Here is a 27,914-nt window from a genome sequence, read left to right on the forward strand (position 1 = left end):
TAATTTTTCCCTCTGAAATATAATGTACTCCAGAAGAGTACACCAGACGTGTAAGTACAGCTCAAGGAATTAACACAGAGTGAGTATCTAGGTAATCACCACCCAGATGAAGAAACATATTACCAGTCTCCAAAAAACTCTTTTGTGTCAAAAGCAACCCTAAGGCTTCCCTAGTGGCTCAGTGGGAAAGACTTCACCTGCCAGTGAGCCAGACGCGGGTTCGATCCCTGGGTCAGGAAGATCCCCTGGAGAAGGCAACGGCAACCACCCCAGCATTCTTGCCTGGAGAAATGCATGGACAAAGGAGTCTGGCTTTGTGCTATAGTGCATGCATGGGGCTGCAAAGAGTCAGGGACCACTCAGTGACTAAACAAGAACAAGAGCAATCCTATCCTAATGCTTCACACCATGATTTATTTCTGCCTGTTTCTGAGCTTCATATGTTTGTATTAATTTCTATCTGGCCTCTTTCTCACAATGCCACAGCTATGAGATGGGACTAGGTTGCTGCAAGAGGCTGCCGTTTCTACCATGATGGATTTAATCCATCCTACTGCTGATGAGCGTGGAAGCTGCTTCCAGTGTTTGACAACTGCGAACAGTGTTGTTAGGAACATTCACAGAAGCACCTCTCAGAGCACATGAACACATTTGCGTCTGGGTTTATACCTAGGAGAGGAATTGCTGAGTCACCAGGCATGTTAATTTTCACTTTTATGGAACTGCCAAGCAGTTTTCCAAGTGGCTGTGCCCATTTACACACGCCAGCCTCGTCTGAGTGCGTCCTTACTGACTCTAGCTCAGGCTCCCGTCCACAGAGCACTGCTGGCCGCCGGGCTACGCCATGTCCTGGGCGAGGCACCGCAGCTCTAGCGTCACTGCAAGATGACTCCCTGGTCTACAGCAGGACAGGGAAAAAAATCCTCCCCCGAGGGGACTGCCATGAGCACCTGAAACACACATGGGCTACAGTTTAAAAGACTGAGGCGGCTCAGCGTTAACTGGAAAAACACACTCACCCTAAGTCAACAGACGCGAGAGACAGCAAAAAGAACATGTCACAACACTGCCTCTAAACACACAGCCTGCCCTTGCCAAACAGGACCTGGGCAAGAGGCATGCGTGGAAAGGAGGAGATGATCTCATGGTTGGGAGTTCCCAGTAATAAACAAACAACTCTCTCTTATCACAGGCAGGATAGTCTTGAAATAGATCATGAAAAGCTATGATATGGATGCTTTCTCTGTCAATCTGGGTGGCCCTGGGATTGTGAATTTCCACTCATGGACCCACAGGATCAGTGCCTTTGAATCCTGCGGACACTGTCCCACAGCGCCCTCTGCTGGAGACAAGCTCAGAAGTCCTTGTTTTCTTCCGCCCTGGAGACAGGTGGCCTATGTTCACATTTTTGGCTCTGAAGACTTGACCAAAAGCCACCAGTTGAAAAGCTCCCAGATTGTACTTCTCTGCTAGGGATAATAAGTAGGGCATTGGCAGGCTGCAACGTGCGGCCACCTCCGCCCTCCACCTGGTCCTGTCCTACCTGGATTGTGACAGCAGCCTTCTCCTGGTCTCCCTGCGCCCGCTCTGCCACCACCTGACTCCAGTCCATTCTTCCCAGAGCAGCTTGAGTCAGATCATGTCTCTCCTCTGCGCAGAAGGCGCTGACAGCAGTCCATCTCTCTCCCAATAAAATCTACACCCACCACTCGGCCTGCAAGACCCTTGATGACACCTGGCGTCATCTCACTGAGCTGTTAAAGGGCCTCAGGGCCACGCCAGCAAGGAGGTCCCCACCCGCGCAGGCTGTTCTCCACCAGCCTCCAACTCAGAAGCGCCCCTGCCCTCCTCCGAGCTGCTCCACTCTCCCGGCATTCTTTCTGGGAGGTCCCTTGGGAATCGGTCCGCCTCAGTTCAAATCCTGGCTCTCCCCCTTTTCCAGTTGTGTGACTCTGGCAAGCTGCTGAATTTCTCTGTGCCTTTTACCGACAAAATGGGGAATAACAGTGCCTGCCAAAAAGGGTTGTAAAGATTCAATACAAAGGGCTTTGCTGGTGGCTCAGTGGTAAGAATTCGCCTGCCAATGCAGGAGACGTGGGTTCAATCTCTGATCCCAGAGGCTCCCATATGCCTCAGACCGACTGAGCCCGTGTGTCACAACTACTGAGCCCGTGCTCTAGAGCCCAGGAACCGCAACAAGAGAAGCCATCACAATGAGAAGCCCGTGCACCATAACCAAGAGTAGCCCTGATTCCCACAACTAGAGAAAGCCTGAAAGCCCCAGTGAAGACCCAGCACAGTCAAAAAAATAAATTCAGTAAGAAAAATGTATACAGTGCTTATTACCACTCTATCTGCACCAAGTGAGCACTCAATACACTAGCTGTTGTCACAGTACACAAATGCATTTACACAAAACCACATGTGTTGTTAAAAACGTAAAGAAAATTTAACCTTATTAGAAGGCTACAGTTTGTTTTTTCCCCTCACTTAACAGTATGTTCTGGAGATTACATCTCACCAACGGAGGTACCCCCTGAACACAAGTGAGGTCCCAAATGAGGTTCACTACTCCCCTTGTTTTCTGCACTCAATACAAGATTCTTCCTTTTCTACTGTGTATTCATTTAAATTCTTAATGAGTGACTGTTACTTTTTTCAATAAAGAAAAAAAAGAATCCAAACCTCTAACCCTAACAAAACTAAGGCTGTCAAAAAGTCATGTTTGGGAGCCAAAGGGAACCCACTGGGCCAGGGAGCCCCTGGCTGCTGGCAGTTCCTGTATCCTGCCAGGGGCTCAGGGCAGGGCTGCCCTGGCCTGGACCTGGAGCTTGTCCTTTCCAAGCTCAGGGTGGGTGAGGCTGACGTTCTGGTGTGCAGTACCAAAGCCCAGCTCCGGTCTGTTCCCACCCTGGCGGGAAGCTTGGCGCTGCCAATGCTCCCGTCCCATCTGCTGGGAGACGTGGGCCCACTCTGTCTCCCTGGTGGCTGGGGGTGGCCATCTGGGGCGGGCCAGCCAGCTGGCTTGGAAAACAGCCTGGGCCCCAAGCTCTGGCCCCCAAGACACGAGTGCGTGACAGCAGGACAGAACTCTGTCCGTGAGCTTGACCTTCACTCCCCAGCATGGCCCTCTGACCTCTCGGCAAAGAGTGACAGCCACGACCTCAGCATCATCACAGCACCTCCCGCTCAGAGACACTCGCTGCCCTGCAGCCGTGGGCTACCAGCTCGTGTGTGCCAGTCCAGGGGAGCCTTCCCGCCTTTCCTGGAGACAGCGTGCAGACAATACAGGTCTATCTCACAGATGAAGTAATGGAGGCGTGAAGCCATCTGCCTAAGGCCACAAGGCTGGTAAGTGGCAGAGCTCAACTGAACCCCAGGCTGTCTGGTCACAGGGCCAGGATTCAAACTCAGCCCTAGAGTGAGTGGCTAGAGGTTAAGAGCATGGGCTGGAGACGCAGACAGTCTGGGTTCCTACTCTGGCTCTACCACTGTGGACCCCGACAAGCGGTTATCTCCCTAGGCCCCGAGAATCTTCATCTGTAGAATGGGGATCATGGAATCCACATCAAGGGCCTACTGAGAGGCTGTGAAAGGTCAATGAATATAAAACACTTGGAACAGCACATGTCAGGAATATGTGCTGAAAGTGTTAACTATTCTTATTACTATTGTCCTTACTACTTTTGGGCTGTGTGACTCCTCTGCTGCCACGGCAGGAAGGGCCTTTGCTTGTTTTTTTAAATTAAAAAATATATTTATTTGGCTGTGTTGGCTCTTAGTTGTGGCATGTGGGACCTAGTTCCCTGACCAGGGATCGAACCCAGGCTCCCTGCACTGGGAGTGTGGAGTCTTCGCCACTGGACCACCAGGGAAGTCCCAGGAAGGGCCTCTGGAAGGAGCAAGGCAAAGCTTGCTGGCCTCTGCCCCTTCCTCCAGATGATAAGGTCCTTGGGCCTGAGTGTCCAACAGGCAGCTCTGTGAGGGGCTGGGCCCAGGACTGAATACCCATGCGGCCTGCACATGTGAGGTCAGAGAAAGGCCCATCTGTGGCTGTGAACCTCACGCTGGGCCAAAATTAACAGGGCTGACTGGAATGTGACAAAGGGACGGGAAACTGAGACCCCTGCCAAAGGCTAACTGTGGGCTCTCCCCAAGGGCCAGGCCCAGCACTGCCCACTTTATATGGGCAGCCTCACCAAGCCTACGCCACGGTCCTGAGAGACTGGGATCCCACGGAGGGAACGGAAGCTCTGAGAGAAGTCATCCAAGGTTTCACGACCACTAAGTGACTGTACCAGGCACTTTCCTGCCTCAGGACTTCTGCACAGGTTGTTCCCTTCCCCTGGAACATTCTTCCACACGTCCCCATGGCTCCTTCTCTCATCTTCTTTAGGCCCTTTACTCAAATGTTCTGAGCGACACCGCCCTTGACTATCTGGTCTAAGCATCTCACCACGCCCACACGTATCTCTTCCTCGCTTTCTGTTCCACCTTGTCATCATGTACCACAGTGCACAATCTGCTAGGCCATCTATGTACTGTCTGCCTTCCCCACGGTCCCACGGGCCTCTCTGCTGTATTTACTGCAGTTCCTCAGTGCCCAGGGCAGGGCTGGCTGGTGGTGGTGCTGAGGGAATCTCTGTCAAGTGGAGGAACTCCACACCTGTGTCCTGAGCTCCAAGGACCCTATGTCCAGCCTGGGGTGGCTCAGAGACTAGTTTTGATGGGTACTGGGGCTGGGAAGTGTGTGGAAGTAGGCATAATCCAGTAAAGGCACCAAGTCGGTTTCAAACCTACTGAGTAGGAAGCACAGAAAAATATTACACCCTGACCTAGCATCTCCACGACTCTCCGTGTGCACAACAAATTCTGGGGGAATTCCCTGGTGGTCCAGTGGTTAGGCTTCTGTGCTTTCACTACTGAGGCCTGGGTTCAATCCCTGGTCAGAGAACTAAGATCCTGCAAGCCACAGAGCATGGCCAAAAAATGCCAAAAAACAAAACAAAAGAACAAACAAAAACAGCAAAGTCTGGTATGTTTAAAAAAAAAATCATTCCACATGTTCTGTCTTTATGAAAAAAAAAAAAAAACCAAACACAATAAAACGCTAGCATGAAACTGCGGTCATAACTCGTGAATGGGTCCGACGTACATACAGCCTGAGCTGAGTCAGAGGAACCCCAGAGGCGGCCGAGGGGTGGCCGGGGCATGAGCCGACACCTTGGCCTGTCACCCACGGAGGGTGCTCTGGGCAAGTCCCCTCCCCTGACTGTGTCTGCTTCATCATTACCATGAGAAGGATTGTAGTGCCTTCACTGTAGAACTGCCATGACACTTGAGTGAGTGAATGCATGTAACAAGTATAGAACATGCCTGACACGCAGTGTGACGTGAACCTGCAATATAACAGCAGCCGCAATGTCATTTATTAGTACACGACTGCCGCTGTCACCTCACCTGGCCGCTCCCCACGTCAAACGCTGACGCAGTGTGAGCTGTCACCTCACATTCTGCCCTGGCGCTCATCTGGCCAGAGAGGCAGGGCAGGGGGCAGTGCTAGGGAGACAGAGGGGATGGTGACCACCTGCGGGATGGATGCCAAGTTTTGGGGGCTGCCTCCCCTGCGCTGCCACAAAGCCTCTGTGTCCTCTCGTTCCCCCTCAGCGGGAAGGTCTTCGTGAGGGGATGGGGCTGTGGCCCTCGGTGCAGCATCTGCTGTCTGGATGAGGTCCAGGTTTGGCCAGCCCCACAGCCAAACTCCCTGGCAAGCGGCTGCCTGCTGGTCCCCATGTCTGCCAGGAGCAAGGGGGATGGGGTAATGCATGCGGGGAGGGAGATGAACTTTGGGGGTCTGCCCAGCTGATGTGCGTGCTAAGTCGCTTCAGTCATGTCTGACTCTTTGCAACCCCACGGACTGTAGCCCGCCAGGCTCCTCTGTCCATGGGATTCTCCAGGCAAGAATACTAGAGTGGGCTGCCACGCCTTCCTCCGGGGGATCTTTCTGACTCCAGGGATCGAATCTGTGTCTCCCACGTCTCCTGCATTGGCAGGCAGATTCTTTACCACTAGAGCTACCTGGGAAGCCCAGCTGATGATGGCCTCTTTTCTGGGAAGTCTTCCTTTGGGTTTTTTGGAAGTCTCATCGTTTCTGCTGGCCTAGCTCCCTCTCCTTTTGCTGAGGAACTGCGTCTCGAGCACTGCCAGGTGGCTCTGACAGAAGTACCAGTCACAGTGCCCTGCCTGGCCCTGGACCCAGGGTGGAGCATTCCTCTATCATCCCTGATGACAGTGACTGGCCCGGGGCATGGGCATGTGATCCATGCAGAGCCGATGAGAGTCCTTCCCAGAGCTCCAGCAGGCAAGAATGTGGAGGAGAAAGTATAAAGATGTAGAAGACTTGAGCAGCTGGTCTGTTTGCAGAAGAGAATGACAACCCACAATGCAAAAAGTGGCAGAGCCAGCTGAGTGGAAGAGACAGGAAGACAGGGCTCTGGTGACGTCATTTGAGTGCCTGGATCCAGCTATGCCTGAAGCCAGTCCTACCCCTGGACTTGCAGTTTCATGAGCCAAAGAATTCTACTTCTGGCTTAAAGCAGGCAGAAACTGGGACTAAGACTCAGCCCTCCTAATGCTGGGGGCCTGGGTTTCATTCCTGGTTAGGGAATCAGATCCCACATGCTGTAACTAAGAGTTCACATGCCACAAGTAAAGATCTCACAAGCTCCAACGAGCCTGGCAGGCTCCTCTGTCTATGGGAGCCAAACTAATAAAAAACAAACAAACAAAAAACCCCAGACAGAAGTAGATTATCTGCCACTTAAAACTTAAAGAGACCTAATCACAAGGGTGCCCCGAACAGGCCTCGTTCCTTAGCCACAGCTGACCTTTATTCCAGGGGAAGACTTGGACCAAGCCGGGACAAGGGGCTCCTCTATTCTGAACGGAAGGAGCAGGGCTGGGATGTTTTGAGCCCATCAACAGCACTGCCCACTCCTGAGTCCCCAGTTCCTACCCTGCCTGAGACCTGCGGCCTTCATTTGCTTTTCCACTCTGCAGGACACCTCACGATCCTGAAAGAACTGCCTACAGTTCTGCCTTTATTTTTTATGCTCACCACCTTCAACCTTCTGCAAATGTCAGAATCTGGGGCTCTGCGGTCAGACCCACCGGATTCCAATGTTGGCCACTGATTTATACATGTCTTGGAGTCTTAGTCTTCTCATCTGTAAAATGGGGGGACTGACGGGATGGCTCTTGTGAGGCTGTGGGAAGGATTACAGGAGTTGAAGCAGGGGCAGCGCTTGCTCACAGAACCAGGTACCGAGTAGGGGCTCAGTGATGTGAGTGGCTGTGACGTACGTCACAGTAACGTGAGTGACTGCACCTACCTCTCGGGTCCGGAAGATGATCCTGTACTGGTACTGAGGCCCGTGGTCCTTGTGGTCCTCCAGCTTCTCTCGCTTGATGCTCACAGCCACTGGCCCTAGCTTCTCGTCCACCCCGAAGTAATTGGCATGCTCTGAGAAGGAAGAGCAAGAAGTTCAGAGCCAGATCTCTGGGAAGGAGGGGTGACGTCCCATGGCAGGCCTGCTGAGGAGACAGCCGGGGAAGGCTCTTGTGTGCCCTGTGGGGCCCTGGTCACACGAACCTCATGCCTGGTCGCAGCCACGCTCGATGGAGAGACCATGAGAGGTCAAGCCCACCTTACTGCACCTTCTTGCAGTCACAGATGTTTCCTGAGTCTCCATGCTCTCATCTAGGAAAAAGGGGGCCCTAGTGCTACTCGCAATTCGTAAGAGGTGATGTGAGAGTGAACTGAAGCTACAAATAAAAAAACGCTTAGTGCGGTGCCTGCCTTGTAATAAACTTAGTCTCTTGTTGTGATTATCTCGTATTTGCAAATGTTCAGCGGCTTAGCTGCCAATTAGCCCTCGTGAAGCAGTTACAATTCTAGTCTAAAAAAAAAAAAAGATTATAGACTAAAGAGTCTTCTGCTTGGCTGAAATCCGGGCCCTGGACTCATTAGATGTGGCCCACGTCACTTGACAGCATTCTCATTAGTACAACGGGATCAGGAAGGATGGATTCACATCTCAGCATGACTGTGAGGATTTAGGTTAGTAAGTGTGGAGCACAGAGCCAGGCACAGAGGGAGCAAGTGAGATGTGTTGGCTATTACTACCCGCAGGGCATGAAGTTCATCACAGAACAGGACCATAACTCAAGTCCCTAAGCATCACCTGTATCTAGCCATGCTCCCATAGATGTAGGAAACTTCAATACTACTCTTTTTTTCCTTATGGTGGCTGAGCCTTTAACGAGTCATGGAGGAAGTCATTTGTTCTCTCTCCGAAATGACAGCTGTCTCTGCTTTAAAAAAAAAAAAAAAAAAAAAGCTGCTGTCTCACAACCTTTCCAGGCAAACAGTTCTTCCTGGTATCTAACCCAAGTATTTCCTGCTTCTGGTGCATGCCCACCAGCAGTCTGTCTCAACTTCAGTCCATGAAGCCGGCATCTACACACTGCCAGAAATTTCTTCCCACTCCAGTGCTTTCCATGTTTAAAAGAGGGTTCCTAGTCTCCTGGGATGCTCTTGGTGAATTAAAGGCTTATCTAAAGCTCAAATAACTCCCTGGTGGCTCAGAGGTTAAAGCGTCTGCCTGGAATGCGGGAGACCCGGGTTCGATCCCTGGGTCGGGAAGATCCCCTGGAGAAGGAAATGGCAACCCACTCCAGTACTGTTGCCTGGAGAATCCCATGGAGGGAGGAGCCTGGTAGGCTATAGTCCATGGGGTCGCAAAGAGTCAGACACAACTGAGTGGCTTCACTTTCAATGGTCCCAATCAGAACAGCACCTGCAGTGGGTTAGACAATCTCCCTAACTGGTCAGAGAACAGGATAAATGTGCTCCACAGATATCAATCTATCCCCTAAACATTGGCAGGGGCTATTCTGTTTTCCACCAATGCATACCCAGTACCCTTGAGGTCCTAGAATATACTAGGCACTCAATAAACACTGACCAATGACTAACATTTCTGAGCTTCCAGAGCTACAAAGAAATTATTTTTTGAAAGAAAACAGCTTCTTTTTAAAGCTCCATGATAAGTACTTACTACCTGCCTGATGAAGAACTGAGTGTTTTGATATACAATCTTCTTTGATCCTTACCACAGTCCTACTGTGTAGGTATTTCTATGCACTAAATGAAAAGAATGTATTCTCTGCTGGTTAGGTAGAAAATTAATATAATATAAATGCAAAACCAGATTTTTCAAATCCCCTCAGCCGAATATTCTGGCCACTAGGTTTGTAAATTTCAAAGACGGACCCTGTCAACTTCTCCCATGGGTTGTGGATTTGTTCGTGTCCTCCTGTAGCCATATTAGTTTTTTATTTATATACCCCTCAACCAGGTTACCGGGTACACAGCTGTTAGTTTCTTGGTAAATTTTAAAAAATTCTACATGAAACGGTCCTTTTGGTTCTTCTAACAAATGCTGTTAGCCTTGAAGTCTATTTCATGTGATACTGATGTTGCCTCACTGGCTGTCTCTTGATTAGCACTGTCTGAACTTCTTTTTTCATCCTTTAATTTCCAATCTCTGTCTCACTTTTTTTCTGGACATGTGATGCTGCTATAGTCATCTCTGTTCCTCACACAAGGACACAGAGTACAAGGGGTAAAATGTGTCATGTAGCTAATAAGCTATGAAACATACACCCCAAGCCCAAGGCTGTCTGACTCCAATGCTGGTGGAGCGCCAGAGACTGTACTCTGGACAGAGGGATGACCCAGAGGGATGACATCAGTTGCGTTTGACTAGGACACTGCTTTACAAAAAATTTTAAATTAGCTGTGGAGTACTAACTGCCTATTCATTACCTATTCTTCCCTTCTTCTTAAGAGAAAACCTCTGTTCTTGGAGGAAGAAAAGAGAGAGGCTCTGTCTTACCAACATTTCCCAGCTTGCCTTGCAGACTGGAGTGACCCATAAACAAAAGCAGTTGGCTAGGACTTCTGAGAACGCTCCTCTTAAAAGGGGCTGACTTAATAAAAAGGTAGGGGAGGGGTGCTGACTTGACAGGAAATCTGTTATTCTGTCTGAATCCTTTCCTCCTTCTCTGTGCCTGGAAACATGGATGTGATGGCTGGAACTCAGGCAGCCATCTTGAGCATCAGAAGATCACTCTGAGGGCTCAGAAGCTAATGCACTAAGGCTGGCATTCCACGATGCTGAGGAGTAACCATACTAGCCCTGAGGTGCACATCTCTAGACTTTTTTATGTGGAGAAAAACAATCTATGTTGTTTAAGCCTGTTACTGGCAGTTACAAGCAATTCTAAATTGACATAGGAGAATCCATATTCAAAAAATCTGAATTTCAGGAGAATCTAGAGAATTAGAAAGGATGGCAACACTGGGTTTGTCTACACCTCCTGGATGACAACAGTGAACAGGAGTTCCCCTCTGCACAGCCCCTGCCTGGTCTGCCCCCCTCTATTGTCTCCTGCCTGGCCTCTGTGGCTGCCTGGATTTGTGGTCTTTGCACTATGCTCTGTAGCCTCTGAGGATTGCCTCATCAGCATCAATGAGTTTCACCATGTGTGATTCCCATGTTAACACGCTCCAAACATCAGCAGCTCCACCTTCTGAGGGGATCCAGAACCTGCCTGCTTCCTCCTCACTCCTGGGCTCCCATCCTAGACTTGCCCATCACCATTTCCTGCCTGGACTATTGCAGCAGACTCTTCCTGGGTCTCCCTGATTCTCTGCCCCTACCGCTTCCTTCCCCAGAGGGAAGCGGTGAACACCTGAGTCAGATCAAGGCTCAGAATCTTCCTGTGGCTCCATTTCACTTAAGGTAAAAATGAGAGTCCTCACCATGGCTCACAAAATCCCAAGTGATCTTGTCTCCTTTCACCCTCTGTCACGCACTCTGTCCCAGCAACACTGGCCTCTATCTTATTCCCCCAATGTTCCAGGACTTTCGTACTTGTTTCCTGTGCCAGGAACACTGTCTCCAATTTCCGCAAGGTTCCCTCCCTCACCTTCTTCAGTTCAGTACTCAAAGGGGACCCACCTAGAAAGTCCTCCCTGACCATTCCTTATTGAAAACGCAACACCCCAACACTAACACTGTTTTCCCGCCTCCCTATTTTACTTTTCTCCACCGCACTTCCCACCTCATGACACCTTTTGCTTGTCTTACCCCACTAAAACACTGTATGCTAGGAAGACAAAATTTTTGCTTTAAGCTGGTCAATACTGTATACCTTGAGTCTAGAAAGTGCCTGACACGTAGCTGAAGGCAGCACATATTTGCTAAATGCCTATCTATTGTCTCCTGCAGTGCAAAGTGTGAGGCATGTGTCATGAGACGGGGCTCACTGTGTCCCCCAACCCCTCTGCGGGAGGTCTTGCCTCTTTCTGCATCCTCCGTGCCAGGGCAGGAAGAACACAGAGAATGAATGAGCAATGCCCGCCCCCGCCCGTCCGCCCCCCACATCACCTTTGCCCACGAAGTAGTCCTGATAGTAGCGGGCGCCCAGGTCTACGTGCTCAATGCTGTACTGCCGCGGGCGACTCTGCGTCCTCTGCTGCTCCTTGGGCACCTCCAGCACCGAGATGCTGGCGTTGGTGCGGTAGGCGCTCAGGGTGGGCTCCGGCGGGCGGACCTCGCCGCCGCCCCCACCTCCGCCTGGGGAGCCGGCGGCTGCCCGCGAAAAGCTCACGTTGCGCTCGCACTCGCCGCCGATCTCATTGCGGAAGTGCGGGCAGCTGAGCAGCAGGTCGTTGCTGGTGTCGTCGCCCAGGTCTTGCTCCAGGTTCTCCTTGCAATTCAGGTCCTCCGTGCTGGTGAAGGCGGGGTCCAGGCCACCGAGGCTGTGGGCCCGCGACGCCGTCAGGGACGCCATGGCCGAGGCGGCCGAGGCCCCGGTGGTCGTGTTCCGCCGCTGGGCCGTGGACGCCCGGTTGGCTGCTGCCTCGTTGAGGTCGAACAGCATGCTCTGCACGTCGAAGTGGGCGAAACTTTTCTGGCAGACCCACGGCCGACTGGCCTCCGGGGGGCTCCGGCCGTCCTCGGCCTCCCCGGAGCACCGGGCCGCTTCGCCTTCGGCTCTGCTGCTCCGCAGCTTCCGGAAAATGGACGAGTCCACCTGGTCCCCCCCGCCCAGGCCCCGCAAGGGCTTCTTGCGGGCCTTCTCCTTCTCTTTCAGGGGCTGCAGCGGCAGCAGGCTGTCCTTGGTGGGCTGCCCGTTGCGGGCCTCCCCCTTGGCTGCGCCGCCACTGCCCCCCGAGACGTGGGGACCGGGATCGGCCCGCAGGAGCTCGGTGAGGCTCGGGGTGCCCCGGGCCTCGGGCTGCTCGCTGCGGAACTCGTTGAGGATGTCGAAGAAGCTCTGCTCGGGCACGCCCTGCACGTCGATGGAGGACGTGCTTCCGTACTCGCGGAAGAGCGGCAGCGCCCCCGTGTGGCGGGCCGCCCGGGGCTCCGCCGTGTCCTCCACGTCGCACTCGCTGAGGGTGATCTCACTGCTGCTGCGGTTCCGCAGCGGGAGGAAGGACCGGCCGGGGGACCGGGGCCACCCATCCTGGAACTCCACATCCTTAGACCGCCTCCTGGCGAGTCGGTGCAAGGCTTTGGACCCTGAGGAAGCCGGGGTAGGGGTACCGGCCGGGGGCTGTCCGTTCTGTTGTACGCTTCTCATGGCATGGGCCGCCTTTGTGGCCTTCGTGCCATCTGCGTCCAGGGAGGGGCTGGGGTTGTTCTGTTCTCTCAGGGCCTCCCGCTTGGGCGGCCAGTCGGCCACGCGGGCGCGCACGCCCATCTTGGGCATGGCGGGGGTGGTGGGGCTGGGGCGGGTGGGGGCACTGACCGTGCTCTCGCCCACGGGTTGGGGCACGCTGCCGTTCTGCACCCAGAATCCCAAGGGAGCGTAGTCCCCTGTGTGCGGCCCGGGCAGGACATCGGCCGCCCTGGCCCCACAGCCGGCTGCCAGGTCCACACCATCACTGGGGATGGGCCGATAGGTGGTCATAGTCCACGGGCGCTGGAGTGCTGCTGGCCCCTGAAAGTTGTAGACTAACTTTATGGGGTCCCCTGGCCCTCAGCCATTGTTCAGGGCCACCAGTCCTAGGATGAAGGATGCTGGCCCCTGAAGCCTGATGGGAAGGTTGTGAGCCTGTGGAGTCCAATTCTCCACCATCGCTGTGGACAGCAGTGCCTAGACAACTTCTCAAGGCAGGTGCTGTCCCGTGGCCTCCAGACTGAGTGGGTCAGCGGGGTAGAGCGAGCAGCAGTTGTGTGTGAAGGCTGGTGGGCTGCAGGGCTGCCTTCCCTGCCATGCTGAAAAGGGAGAAAAGACAGAAGTGAGATGTGAAGTTCCTGCTGCCACAGAATGACTTGTTTTTTCAACTTTACTTATTAAAAAAAAAAAAAAACAACTTTTATTATGGAAATTTTCAAAGGTACCCAGAAGCAGAGAGAACAGCATGATGAGCCACCCTACCAGCTTCAACACCATTATTTCTAATTCCTTCCATCTGTTCCCCCATTCCTCCATGGTGTTTTTGACAGGACTGCTCTTGTTTACTCACTCAACTGTGTCTGATTCTTTGCGACCCCACTGACTGTAGCCCGTCAGGCTCCTCTGTCCATGGTATTTCCCAGTCAACAATACTGGATTGGGTTGACATTTCCTTCCAGAGGATCTTTCCAACCCAGGGACTGAACCTGAGTCTCCTGCATTGGCAGGTGAATTCTTTACCACTGAGCCACCAGGGAAGCCCTTTGACAGGATATTTTAGAGTAAATCCCAGACATCAGGCCATGTCACCTATAAATACTTTAGCTTATATCTCTAGATGATAAGGGCTTCAAAAAAAATAACCACGATACCTTTATCATAGGGGCTTCTCTGGTAGCTCAGATGGTAAAGAATCTGCCTTCAATGCAGGATAACTGGGTTTGATCCCTGGGTCGGGAAGATTCCCTGGAGAAGGGAATGGCTACTCACTCCAATACTCTTGCTTGCGAAATCCCATGGACAGAGGAGCCTGGCAGGCTACAGTCCATAGGGCTGCAAAAGAGTTGTACATGACTGAGCGACTAACACTTTCACTTTTTCACTTTCACCTTTATCACACCCATCTAGATAAATAAGAATTCTTTAAGGTCAGGTAATAACCCAACTGAATTACATTCCCCCCCGCATCGTCTCAGAAGTGTCTTTTGAGAGGTGGTTTGCTCAAATCAGGATCCAAACAATATCTTTGCTCTGCTCTGGCAGATTATATTTCTCAGGTCTCTGCTACTCTACACCTCCCCCTCCCCATCTTGATGATATTTACTTCTGGAAGGAATAGGGTCACTCGTCTCAGAGAGTTTCCCACTTTCAGGATCTGGCTGGCTATTCTCTGTAGTGTCCAAGCATGTTCCCCCGCGCCCCCTCTGCCCTGAGTCCTGACTACTGGTGGCTGTATGCAGAGGCTGCCCTGTTGTCTGTTTTCCAGTCCACCTGACCATTCACCCACCAGAAAGGAAGTGAAAAAGATGGAGGAATCACCATGAGCACTGGTGGATTTTGCGAAGGGACTGTCTCTGGAAATCTACGTGACTGTTAGATACTATGAGAGCCAGTAGATCAATTCCCATCACTACTTCACTGAGATCTCCCCAGTAGCCTCTAATTTATTAGAATAAAATGTAAATTGCTCCTGCTTGCTCACCAGCCCCACAGGACTGGCCAGCCTCTCTGATGCCTCTCCCTAGCCCTAAGATCCCATCACACTGGTCTTCTTGTCTGTTCTTCTAACACATCCAGCCCCATTCGGGATATGTGGGGAATCCTTCCTCGGTTTTTCACCAGGCTGGTTCCCTCACTTGACATTCACTCTTTAATGAAGCCTTCCAAAACCACCCTCAAGGCCTTTCTCTGTCACTCTTTCTTCTTTTTCCTCGGCAGTTACCACTAGCTGAAATTACTTTGCTCATTATCTATTTACTGACCATCTCCGCCACTAAATGATCTGTTCCAGAATGGCAGGGGTGTCTCTGTTGTTCACTGATGTAGCTCCAGTTCCCAGAACAGTGTCCGGGACCCTCATTCACTCTTTTAGTGTACGAACGAGTGAACAGGGAGCTTCTATCTAACTTGATGTGTATATGCATCCTGACTTGCAGACCTCTGGGGAAGGGAAATTCATCCTTCTTCTGCCCGGCAACATAAAGTCCTCTGCAGGATCACTTTCGTTTGTCTCCACTTTGAGCTTCTGGAAGATGAAACCCTCAGTGGGGAAGGAAGGGGAAAGTGGATCATGGCCTGTGGCAAAACCTGCTGCTTGGCCCAGCAGCTGTGCCCTTTCCTCCTGCCAACCAAACTGATTCTCTACAGGGCGGCAGAGTGCTGGGTCAGCGTCTGACTCAACGGGACCGCAACTTTTCTGTCCCTTAGAATGTGGAGCTGGACACAGCCACTGTGGTCGGTGACTGTGCATGCTTTCTGAGTGAGGAAGTCAAAGGCCTCCTGTGAGAGTATGAGTGTGTGTGTGTGCGCACATGCACACACACGTGCAGGAAGCATTTCACAACTCCTGCCCAGAGGTATGGAGTTAGTTGGCAGAGAGGGAGCGAGTGGGAAGCATGAAGCAGATTCATGGAGCAAAACAGAGAGGAAAGCCTAAGTGTGCTAAGTCGCTCCAGTCGTGTCAGACTCTTGGTGACCCCTATAGACTGTAGTCCGCCAGGCTCCTCTGTCCATGGAATTCTCCAAGACTACTAGAGTGGGTTGTCATGCCCTCCTCCAGGGGATCTTCCCAACCCAGGGATCGAACCTGCATTGACTGGCGGGTTCTTTACCACTGCTCCACCTGGGAAGACTCCTGAGGGGAGTCTGTAACCTCTGAGAAAATGAGAACTAGGTGAGGGGAGAGATGTGAGGTAGGGAGCAAAAGGGGACCCTCTTCCTGGTTCCCCAACAGCACGAGAGCATTCCTGAAGAAGTTGCAGGGAGGCACACAGAGGAGTGGGTGGAGAAGGGGCAAAAAAGTGGAAAGTCCCCAGGGCTGGGCTGGTTAAGGGAGATGGAGGCCAGGTGAAGCTGTGGTGACTTGGCCAGCAGAAGTGTCTTCTGAAGAGGCAGGTGGGCCTCAGCTCCTGCAACTGAGCCTTGCAGGAATGTGAATGCCTGATCATGGGGTTTTTCAAGACAAACTGGAAGTCTGGAACTGTATGCAACATCTCCCAGTTTGAAAAAACAAAATCAGCAGTTATCACAGCAACAAATTTATATGCAGAGATGACCTCTAAAAGGATTTTCAAGAAACCGCTCATGGTGATTGCCTCTGGGGAGGGAAATTGGGTATCTTTTCCCTCCACTCCCAGTCCCCTCCCTCCCCTCCTTAGTGTATTTTCCTTAGTATATATTTCTCTGATTTATCCCTCGTCTCCCTCCCCAAAAGAATGTGAGCTACTGTGTATCCCCATGCTCAGTCATGTCTGACTCTTTGTGACTCCATGGACTGTAGCCCACCAGGCTCCTCTGTCCATGGGATTTCCCAGGCAAGCATACCAGAGTGGGTTGGCATTTCCTTCTCCAGGGGATCTTCCTGACCCAGAAATCGAACCCCCGTCTCCTGCATTGGCAGGTGGATTCTTTACCACTGTGCCACCTGGGGAGCCCATGTATCGCCATGATCTGTGTTTTTGAAGAAGGGGTGGGAAGGAGCCTTAGTTTTCCCTGCACACTGCTGGCGACTGTTTGGATTACTTGCATGTATTTCTAGTCAACAGAACACCTCTCAACAGTATTACAACACGTATCACCAGGAAGGCCGACAGAGTCAGCATGTGGGCCAGATTCAAGCAGAGGCTGCTGGTTTGTGACTTTATGTGACTGGTCTTCAGCTTTGCCTGCAATGAGGGCTTGAAGGCAGCCCCATACTCTGCTAGGCCCCAGGTCCCAGGCCAGGCTGGGGGTCCAGGCCAGCAGCACTCAGCAGCTTGCCTGTGTCCTGGGGTCAGCCTGGCAGGGTTCAGAGGATCAGTCTTCAGAAGCCCCGTTTGGGCTGGTTGGGGAAAAAAAAAAGTGGCCACAAAGCAACCCTGATTTACTTATGCAAACACTTCTGACAGATGGGCTTTGCTGATGGCATTTTGTTCCCGCTCAGTCAGAAACCCCCAATTCGCTTTGCTCTGTGAAAACACACAGATGTTCTCGAGGCCTCAGCCTCTCTGCACAAATCCCTCCCCGAGCAGGTGCCACTGCATCTCCCCGTGACGTTCCCAGACTGAGTGTGTGATACCCGCAGCCTCCCTGGGGCTCAGGGACCGGTACACATGGGTCCCTTTCCAGCTGCCTCTGTTGAGCTCCCTCTGCCTAAAAGCCCTCTGATCATCCTGATGGAGATGCTCACGATATGAGAGCCAGCCTGCCTGGGTTCAGACACTGCTGTGCCATGGACTAGTCACTGAAACCACGACTCAGTTTTAATCTGTAAACTGGGAATAATACCCTCTAGCTCAGGGTCCCTGCTATTATCACCCTTCCTTCTCGTCTCTTTGGCAGGAGCTCTTCCCCCTCCCCCAGTGACAGAAGTGCATGGGGGGGTGGGTTGGGTTGGGTTGGGGTGGGGGTGGGTACAGGACCTCAGCAGAGCATGAAAGGCTGGAGGGTGTCCTGCAGTGACAGGGAATATGGATCTGGCTTTTCCTACATGTGACTTGCAAGGGACGCTTGGGTTCTTTTCTTTCTTTCTTTTTTAAAAATATGTACTTGTTTACTTGGCTGTGCCAAGTCTTAGTTGTGGCACAAAGGATCTTCGATCTTCACTGAGGCATGCAGCGTCTTTCAGTTCAGCATATGGGATCTAGTTCCCTGACCAGGAATTTACACCCAGGCCCCTGGCACTGGGAGCATGGAGTCTTGCCCCTGGACCACCAGGAAGTCCCTGGGTTTCTTCCAGGGTTGCTTGGCTCCTGCCTGCTTTTTACGATTGCCCCTCTGCCCCACTTTTGATTCTTTTTTTCCCCCCTTTTGATTCTATGAGGCACTGATAAATCTGCTTCTGCCCAAGACTGTCAAGTCAGGCTTCTGCTGCTGGCATCCAAGGACCCTGACGAATATGCAGTGCTGTGAGCAAAGAAGGCAGCTATGAGTGGCAGAGGAGATCAAACGGGGTCCAGGCAGTGGCACAAGGAGAAGCAAGCGACAATGGGGGGCATTTGGCTGCAAGTAATGGTATCACCCAATGGTGTCTTGGGCAATGAAGACATTTCATCATCTCATGGAAGGAGGAGGCCAGATATGGCGGCTTCAGGCTTGGGCCAGGTGAATGATGTCAGGCACTTTTCTCTTTCTCCCCAACCGCTGTCCTGCAGTGCGCAGCTGGCTTGCATCTTTGACTGCAGCCTCATGGTCACAAGCTGGCAGCTATAGTCATGCTTCTCGCTGCACTATTGGCAAGGGCTAAAGAAAAGATGATGTAAGACCATTCTTCTTACCTATCTGCTCTAATCAGGAATGAGGACATTTGCCAGAACACTGCCCCTACCTCCACAGACTTTCTTTTATGTCTCATTGGCCAGAATGTGGTCACTATGGCCACTCTATTTGCCACAGAAGCTGGTGAAGCAAGATCTGTGACCATTCTGATTGCCCTTGGGCCAGGGAGGACTTACATCTGGGGCTGGCCACACTGGTTCCCTGAAAACATCAGGGTCTGTTAGAAGAGCAAGCAACTTATGGTATATCTGTGTAAAGGCTCCCTGACTGTCATTTGTGAGATGCTGGGAACTAACTTGGAGCTGAGAAGACACTTCCTTATCAGGTCCCCAAAGCCTGGAGGCTAGAACAGCAGACTAACAGGCTAGCATCATGGCCCCAGCTTGGCTCTGAAGGGCCCTGCTCTACAGGGCCACAATGTCTACCAGAACCTCACAGGGCAGAGCAGAAGGGACAAACACAAGTCTTCCAGTGTTAAGACATTCGTAGTTTGCTCCATGACTTCTTTTTCTAACAACAGCCCAGATTTCCCTTTGAGAACCTGCCTCCTCTAATCTCTATTCAATGGGCTAGAGAAGGGCTTCTTCTCAAGGTCAGGAACAAATCATGTGACCCAATCAGAACCACAGACTCAGTGATGGCTTTGCTAGAAGTGCCGGGGCTGAAGACTGTGCTTTCTCCTCTTACCCCAAGTAGGAGAGGATGTGAAGGATGGAATCATTGCAGCCATCTTGTGATCACTAGGGGAGAATCGTTTGTGAAAAGTGAAAGAAAGTGAAGTCACTCAGTCGTGTCTGACTCTTTGTGACCCCATGGACTGTAGCCTAACTAGGTTCCTCCATCCATAGGATTTTCAAGGCAACAGTGGAGTGGGTTGCTATTTCCTTCTCCAGGGGATCTTCCCAACCCAAGGATCAAACCTGGGTCTCCTGTGCTGTAGGCAGACACTTTACCATCTGGGCCACCAAGGAAGTCCGTTTGTGAAAGGGGCTGAGGTTTCAGACAATCTGGGGGCTTACAGTCACTATGTGAGTCTCAACATCAGGCCTGAACCTGAAGCCAACCCAATTCTACCTTTGGACATTTTAGTTAGATGACGAAACAACAACAAAACAGATATAACAACTGGTGATTCAGCCATTTCTGGCATATACAAGTCATTCATTTGACCAGTAAGAACTAGTTGGTTCTTAAAACTTATTCATTCATTCACTCACACAACAAATATCTACCACATTCTTAAAGCACTAAAAACTTACTCATTGTGGAGAAAAGGGAATCCTCTTACACTGTTGTTGAGAATGTAAATTGGTGCAGCCACTATGCAGAACAGTATGGAGGTTCCTTAAGAAACTAAAAACGGAATTACCATACGATCCAGTAGCCCACTCCTGGACATATACCTGGAGGAAAACATGGTTCAGAAGGATACATGCACTCCAACGTTCACTGCAGGGCTGTTTACAATAGCCAAGACATGGACGCAACCTAAATGTCCATCGACAGAAGAATGGATAAAGAGGATGTGGTACACACTAATATATAAGATGGAATACTACTTAGCCACTAAAAAGAATGAAATAAGGCCAGTGCCATAACATGGATGAACTGGAGATCATCATACTAAGTAAGTATGTTAGACAAAGACCTAGAAGTAGAATCTAAAACATGATACAAATGAACTTATTCACAAAGCAGAAACCTACTCACAGACTTAGAAAATGAAGTTATGGTTAGGAAGGGGAAAGGGTGGGGAGCAGAGTGAGTTGGGGAGTTTGGGACTGACATGCACACACTACTGCATTTAAAACAGATAACCAATGAGGATCTACTGTACAGCACAGGGAACTCTGTGATCAACACTCTGTAATAACCTAAATGGGAAAATTTGTAAAAGAATAGATACATGTTTATGTAAAAGTGAATCACTTCGCTGTACACCTGAAACTAACATAACATTGTTAATCAACTATATTCCAGTATCAAATACAAATTTAAAAAACATTCACTCATTCAACATTTACTAGGCATGTATAGCTCATTCATTCCACAAACACTTCAAATCTGTTATTCAGTAAATTTTTTAAAGCATCTACTATTATGTGCTACTGTTGCAGGAAGTGAAGATAGAGAATGGACCATGTCTTCTTTTAAGAATGTACATCCGGTAGAAGGAAGCCAGAGGAATGAGTAAACAGAGACAGAAAACAAGGGACCTTCAAAGGGCAGTCAGTCATATAAAGGAGTCAATGCTGTGACAGGATGGGAGGAGGTCCTACCCTGAAGGCTCAGTGAGGGGGTGCCTTCTGATGGGGGTCAGGACTAAGAGAGGGTGCCTGTTGTGTTCCAGGTGGGCTGATGAGCAAGACTGACGTGTCCAGGCAGGAAAGCTGGGAGAGGCTGTGTACAAGGAGTTGTCCGAGGCCATGGTTCTCTCCCCCAGCTGTCCATTAGAGGCACCAGGGGAGCTTTGTAAAAATACAGGTGTTCCCATTCCTTCCTCAGAGTGTCTGAATCACCTGGCTGGCGGTGGGGCCCAGGCATGAATGTCTTTTAAGAGCTCTGCAGCTGACTCCAATACGCAGCCAGGGCTGAGGACAGAGGGAGAAATGGAGACAGCAAAGAGAGGAGGGTCTGACGTCAAGCCTCGAGAGGCCGAAAATGCCAGAGGGAGCGAGCACACCAGTCCCAGGGGGCTCAGGCCGAGGGTCAGGAGGGCAAGTGTGACACAGGAGGGCCTGGAGGGGGATGTGGTCTGGGGAGGATCAGAGGGTCCACAGGGCTGGATGCTGCCAAGAGGATCACCTTTGGTGGCGATTACTGGTCTGAAGAGGGTATCCCTGGTGGCTTCAGTGGTAAAGAATCAGCCTGCCAATGCAGGAGACACGGGTTCAATCCCTGGGTTGGAAGATCCTGTGGAGGAGGAAATGGCAACCCACCCCAGGATTCTTGCCTCAGAAAGGCCATGGACAGAGGAGCCCGGTGGGCTATAGTACATGGGGTCGAAAAGAGACACAACTGAGCAACTGAGCACATGCAGCATTGGTCTGAAGCGCACTGGTGATGACTGGAGGAGGTATTTTGGAGGACTGCCACTCCAGGGAGCCTAGTTCACACCCCTCAGCCCCAGTGTTGCTGGCCCACACGCTTTCCTTCCGTCAGCTCTTCCACAATCCAGGCAGGCTTCACCTCTGTCCTCCCCTGGCTGAGCTCTCGGGGCTCTGGGCTGCATACACACTCACCTACAAGAGTTAGCCCACTGGATTTTTAAAAAATATATTTTATTTATTTGGCTGTGCTGGGTTTTAGTTGTGGCACGTGGAATCTAGTTCCCTGACCAGGGGTGGAACCTGGGCCCTCTGCATTGGGAAGGTGGAATCTTAGACACTGAACCACCAGGGAAGTCCCAAGTGCACTCTGAATATCTTTTGTTCTCCTCAGGCCTTGAACAGCCCCAAGTCTGTGGTGGACTGGAATCTAACATATGTGTTCTTGCTACGTGGGTTGGGAAGAGGGGAAGGATAATATGGTGGTGATGTTTGTAACAATAAGGCTAACACTACGAGTTCTGATGGATCACATGTGGAGCTACCCTCGTGGGGTGTATTAACTTGTGTGCTATCATTATCCTATTAAGTAGGGACCCTAGCATGCCCATGTTACAGATGAGGCAAGGGTAACACGGCCAAGTCACAAGCTGGCAAGTGGGGCAGCTGGGATGCAAACCTCGACAGTCTGGCTCCCATACCTTCCCTGCTCCACTCTCAATAAAAGATACAGCAGGTCCCATGGGTGTGCTGTATGAATACATGAATGACGCATGTATCTTTGGAATCAATTCATAAGGACAAAGCTCTAGAATGTCAGCAACAGCTCAGCAGATTTCAGATTAGGAGTCTGTTTTCTTCCTCCTATATCTTTCCTCACTTTATTGGAAATCTGAGCAAACGCAGGACCGCTTTAGAGCTCCCCTAGGAAATGAGATGGATGGGAATCTCAGAAATCTCATTAGAAACTTATCACGGCAGAGACTCTGCTCCATCAGCCCAAAGAACAAGGAGCAGGGCCTTGACCACGGCCATACACTACTGCGATGTGTTCTATACTCTCAACAGTTCTGACACCAAATGTGTGGGTTTTCCATACCAAGCAACTCTTCAACTGGATGTCCTGCAATTTAGCTCAGTCCTCAGACTAACTACCTGGAGTTAGCACAGACCCCAGAGGTGAAGGGCTTATTCCGATAAGACTGTCCCCACCTCAGACCCCAAGAGCAAGAAGCAGGTCCCCAGGTTCCCTGCACTTCTGTCTGACTTGGCTACAAATCAGGGGCTCCCAAGAGCCTTTCCTCAAGCTCCATCATGTGTGGTAACAGCTCACAGAACTCAGGGAAACACTACTTCCTTTTTTTAAAGATTCTTTTCCCACTTAGGTTATTGCAGAGTGCTGACTAGAGCTCCCTGGACTATACAGTGGCATAGTGTTAGTTGCTCAGTCGTGTCCGACTCTTTGTGACCCCATGGACTGCAGCCCAGCAGGCTCCTCTGTCCATGGGATTCTCCAGGCAAGAATCCTGGAGTGGGTTGCCATTCCCTTCTCTAGGGGATCTTCCCGACTCAGGGATGGAACCCAGGTCTCCAGCATTGCAGGCAGATTCTTTACTGTCTGGGCCACCAATGCTATACAGTCAGTCCTCATTAGTTATCTATTTTATATATAGTAGTATGATTTACTATTACTGGCTTATTAAAAAGGATACACATGAACAGTCAGATACACAGGATGCAGCCCAGAAAGGTCCCAAGTGCAGAAGCTTCTGTTCCCATGGAGTTTGAAGTGCGGTGCCCTCCCAATGCATGGATGAGCTCATCAACCTAGAAGCTCTCTGAACCCTCCTTTTCGGGGTTTCATGGAGATTCCGTGATGAAGGCGGGGTTGATTGGATCACTGGCCACTGGTGATTAACTCAACCTGCAGCCTGTCTCCCTTTCCCAGAGGTCAGGGGGTGGGACAGAAAGGCCCAACCCTCTAAGCACATGATTGGTTCCTCTGGCAACCCTGATGCTATTCAGGGGTTCACCAAGAGTCACCCCTTCAGCACAAACTCAAGTAATGGTTGAAAGGAGCTTATCTTGAATAAGAAAAAGACCGTATCACCCACATCTCTCAAGAGTTTTAGAAGCTCTTGTGCCAGGAACCTGAATGAAGACCAAAATATTTTTCTTACTATATCACAGTATCACATGGTGACAACCTGTAATTTAATATTTAATCTCAAAGAGCCCCGTGAATGGGTGTTTTTAACTAAATGTTCCCAGGCATCCAGGAAGGGTCCATGCTCCTACCTAGGAGTTAAGGGCAGCCCCCACATGGGCACAGGCAGCCATATAGAACTATTTCACTCAAACAGGTCAGAGTTCCCAAGTGGCTCATCCTGCTTCTAACGACATAAATCGGTTAATGGTCTTTTCCTCCTGAAAGAATAGGAAGAAAATTGGAATTATACACTGAAATTTTAGGTATGCATATTGGTTGTTGCTTGTTTGTTTTAATATTTACTTATTTAGTTGGCTGCAGCATGTGACTTCCGGTCTAGTTCCCTGACCAGGGAATGAACCCAGGCCCCCTGCATTGGAAGCATGGGGCATTAGCCACTGAACCACCAGGGAAGTCCTCACATTGCTTTATTTGAATCCAGCAATTCCCCTTCTAGGAACTTCTCCCTGAGGTGTTCACCCCAATGCACCTTGACAGATAGGCTCAAGGTGGTTCAATCACAGGCGCGCTCACACTGCCCCACTGCTGTGATACGGGAGCGCTGCAACTGCCCCAGTGCCCAGGAGCAGATGATGGGTTAAGTGTGTCTGGCTGCCTTTACTCCAGGGAAGGTGCTGCTGCTGTGATAAACAGTGAGGGAGCGCTGTGTCGTGTAAAGGAATCGTCTCCACGGCCTGAAGTGAATGAGCTTGGCTCCTACTTATGGAGAGCTTACTGTGCCCCAGGTGAAATGCTTACACACATGCACCCATTTCATCCTCGTGACTGGCCTGTGAGGGAGGAACTAACTGAGGGACCTTTAAAGACATTTAAAGACAATGCATGGACCTCCCTGGTGGTCCAGTGGCTGACTCCTCGCTTCCAATGCAGGGCTGGGTTTGATCCCTGGTCACGGAACTAGATCCCACATGCTGTAACAAGGATCAAAGATGCTGAGTGCTGCGACTAAGACCTGGCACGGCCAAATAAATAAATATTAAAAATAAATAAATAAAGCCAATGCAACTGAGTCCAGAGAGGCTTAGTAACTTGCCTAGGTCACTCAGCTAGAAAGCATGGTTTGTTTGTTTTTTTATTTGGCCATGCTGCATCTTTGCTGCAGCACTCAAACTCTCTAGTTGAGGTGCACGGGCTGTACAGCGTGCGGGCTCAGTAGCTGTGGCGCACGGGCTTAGCTGCCCTGAGGCATGTGGGATCTTCTTAGACCAGGGATTGAACCTGCATCCCCTGCACTGGAAGGTGGATTCTTCACCACTGGACCACCAGGGAAGTCCCCCTAGGCCCATTAGGTTTAAATGAAAGGGGGGCAGATTTTGTTAGTGTGAGTGTGTATGTACATAAATCCTATAAAATATGAAAGAAAGTGTCTAGGAAGACATCCGTCAAACTGTTAAGCAGTTACTTCTAAGGAGTAAAGTGGAATGGAGATAAAGGAAAACTTAAAAAAACAAAATATTCTCCCTGGGTATATTATAAACTTTTACAAGCATGCAAGTTCAAGCCTCTTCAAGGCTCCTATGAGGCTCTGTCTCAAATCCAAATCCTAGAAAGAATGGGTCTTGCATGTCTTCTTCCAGACCTTTTGCTGAGAGTCTATAAGGAAATGCTCACAACTGCACAGCTTGAGGGGCGACTCAGGCTGGGGTTAGGTTTTCAGTTTTAAAAGTGGAGCCTGGGAAGGGAAACATGGGTGGAGCGAAAGCCACACCACAAACACCCTGATGGATGTGGTCAGAATGGAAGAGCCACCCCGCTCCCTGGATTGAGCACAAGTCCCCACTTCAGGCCTTTGGTCACCTGATGCGAAGAGCTGACTCACTGGAAAAGATCCTGATGCTGGAAAGACTGAGGGGAGGAGAAGGGGACGACAGAGGATGAGATGGTCGGATGGCATAACCAACTCAATGGACATGAGTTTGAACAAGCTCCAGGAGATGGTGGTGGACAGGGAAGCCTGGCGTGCTGCAAGTCCATGCGGTTGCAGAGTCAGACATAACTGAGTGCTGAACAACAACAACCTCGCCTCTAGCACCATGGAGTCTGAAAAATACACATCTTTCCAAGTGGAGATTCCTCTGTGATCTGACAGGATGCTTGCCCCTAGACCCCCTGAGGGAAGGAAGCGGCACCCATGTGGGGCTCATGTATTCCCCAGAGAAATGGAAACAGCACTTACCCAAAATGCTTAAACTGGAATAAGTGCTTATACCCTGAGATGAATCTTTTTTTAAATATATGAGTTAACAGCTCCATGGTTGCTTTTCTTACTTATTACCAGATATCAGAGATGTTTCCTGATGTGACAGCAGTAGCATAGTGGTTAGAAGTAAAGACCACTCAGGTTCAATTCCCACCTCTACCACTTAGTTAGACCCTGGGTGGGTGACTTAGATGCCTGATACCTCAGTTTTTCCATCTGTAAAATGGAGATAATAATAGGGCATAACTCTTGGAGATGTTATAAACTAATGAATGTAGAGAACTAATGAATGTAGAGAGAACCCTGGCATACAGTGATATATAAATATTAGCAGGTGGCTCAGTGGGAAAGAATTCACCTGTCAATGCAGGAGATGTGGGTTTGATTTCCTGGGTCGGGAAGATCCCCTGGAAGAGGAAATGGCAACCCATTCCAGCATTCTTGCCTGGGAAATCCCATGGACAGAGGAGCCTGGCAGGCTACAGTTGATGGGGTCACAAAAGAGTCAGACACAACTGAGCGACTAAACAACAACGAAAATTACCATTTTCATTTATGTGATAATAATATCTCAAGCAAACAAATAGGACCAAACATGGCCTTGGAATGAACTCTGGTTCCTCTGGGCTCAGAAGCTTATGGCTGGCCAACCTTGAACAAGCCCCTCCTTCCTAGTGGTCCCAGAGCCAGGAGGGCACCCGCTGCCGAGTCCCTGGGGGGTTGGGTGGGTCGGTTCAGGGTGTTACTACCTCCCTGAAGCACATGTGGATTGAGCATCTTGTTCCAATTCTGGGTGCAGTCCTGCTCACTTCAAATGAGACTTTGAAATGTACAATTAAAAAAGGATGCTTCCTGGAATCCGGGCACATGTGCCAGGCCCACCCAGGAGCTGCGGCCGTGGCTCGAGGAGCGATAGAGCCGGGCTGGGGGCCTCTGTGGTCAAGGGGAAACCCTTCTGGGGAGACTTAATCAGGGGCACAAGCCCCTTTCCAGGAGTCAGACATCCCTCAAAGGATCACCCCACTTGTACATCCAGTAGTCACGCCACAGGCATTGGTGTGGTCGTCCATTTATTTATTTGGCTGTGCTGGGACTTAGTTACGGCATGTGGGATCTAGTTCCCTGACCAAGGATCAAAACTGGGCCCCCTGCATTGGGAGTGTGGAGTCTTAGCCACTGGACCGCCAGGGAAGTCTCTGTGGTGTTTATTTTGATATTGAAGCTTTTCCGTCAGTGGCTGCTGCCTTGAACCCCAAGTGTTCCCACAATCACAGTTTCAGACAATGCTGGGCCCACAGGGGCTTCAAAGACCCTGCTTCTGAGTCTGCTCTCGTGGCTGCTGCTGGTCGGACTGCTGGTTAAATATCAGTCTGTCCCCCTCTCCCAGGGCTCACCCCTGTGGCCAGGTCAGGCTGCCTTTGGAAGATGATGTCTTGTCAGCGTGGAGCCCGACTTGCTAACTAATCCCAGCTAATTGCCACTGCTAAGATCACATCTGCTGGGCCTGGAGATTAAATCAATATTTGACAATCTTGATTAAACAGAGCCAGGGAATCCTCATCAACGAACATCTGTTAAAGCCCTGTTCTTTCCAGCCTGCTCCTGGAGGGCCGGGCTCCGCTTGTCCTCACCTGAGGATGGCTCTGCGGTGGGGGTGGTTGGTAGGCAGTAGAGCCCCCCAGGAACACCAGGAAGCCTCCCCATGGTGAGAGGGACACACAGAGCTGAGCCCTGATTTCCTGGGTGGTGCCCAGCTGCCAACAGTAACCACCCCTCCCCCATCCAGAGTGCAGGCTCCCTGCAGAACACTTGTCACAAAACTCTGAACTTAAATTTCCTAACGACCCTTGGAGGCAGTGTTCTCAGTACCTCCACTTCAAAATGGGGAAGGCAAGATTCCGAGAGGGGACATTACTTGCCCACTGTC

The 27,914-nt window shown here is 50.8% G+C and overlaps 1 protein-coding gene across 5 annotated transcripts in view; it reads right to left on the bottom strand.

The window, feature by feature from the left end:
• The window catches only part of SIPA1L3 (signal induced proliferation associated 1 like 3), a 253,512-nt gene that overhangs the window by 92,554 nt on the left and 133,044 nt on the right, over nt 1-27,914 (bottom strand). For 4 of the 5 annotated variants that reach the window (XM_070387808.1, XM_070387805.1, XM_070387806.1 and 1 more), the window contains 2 exons: nt 11,517-13,355; nt 7,392-7,522 (listed from right to left, as the gene is read on the bottom strand). In XM_070387808.1, coding sequence (XP_070243909.1) covers nt 7,392-7,522; nt 11,517-13,047 — 1,662 coding nt within the window. In that variant the 5' untranslated portion in view covers nt 13,048-13,355. Of the gene's footprint in view, nt 1-7,391; nt 7,523-11,516; nt 13,356-19,769; nt 19,790-27,914 lie in introns of those variants that run through there. The other variant, XM_070387807.1, reaches the window with a different exon arrangement.

This window comes from Bos mutus, chromosome 18 (genome assembly GCF_027580195.1).
Source record: "Bos mutus isolate GX-2022 chromosome 18, NWIPB_WYAK_1.1, whole genome shotgun sequence".
In the NCBI taxonomy this organism is placed as follows: Eukaryota; Metazoa; Chordata; class Mammalia; order Artiodactyla; family Bovidae; genus Bos; species Bos mutus.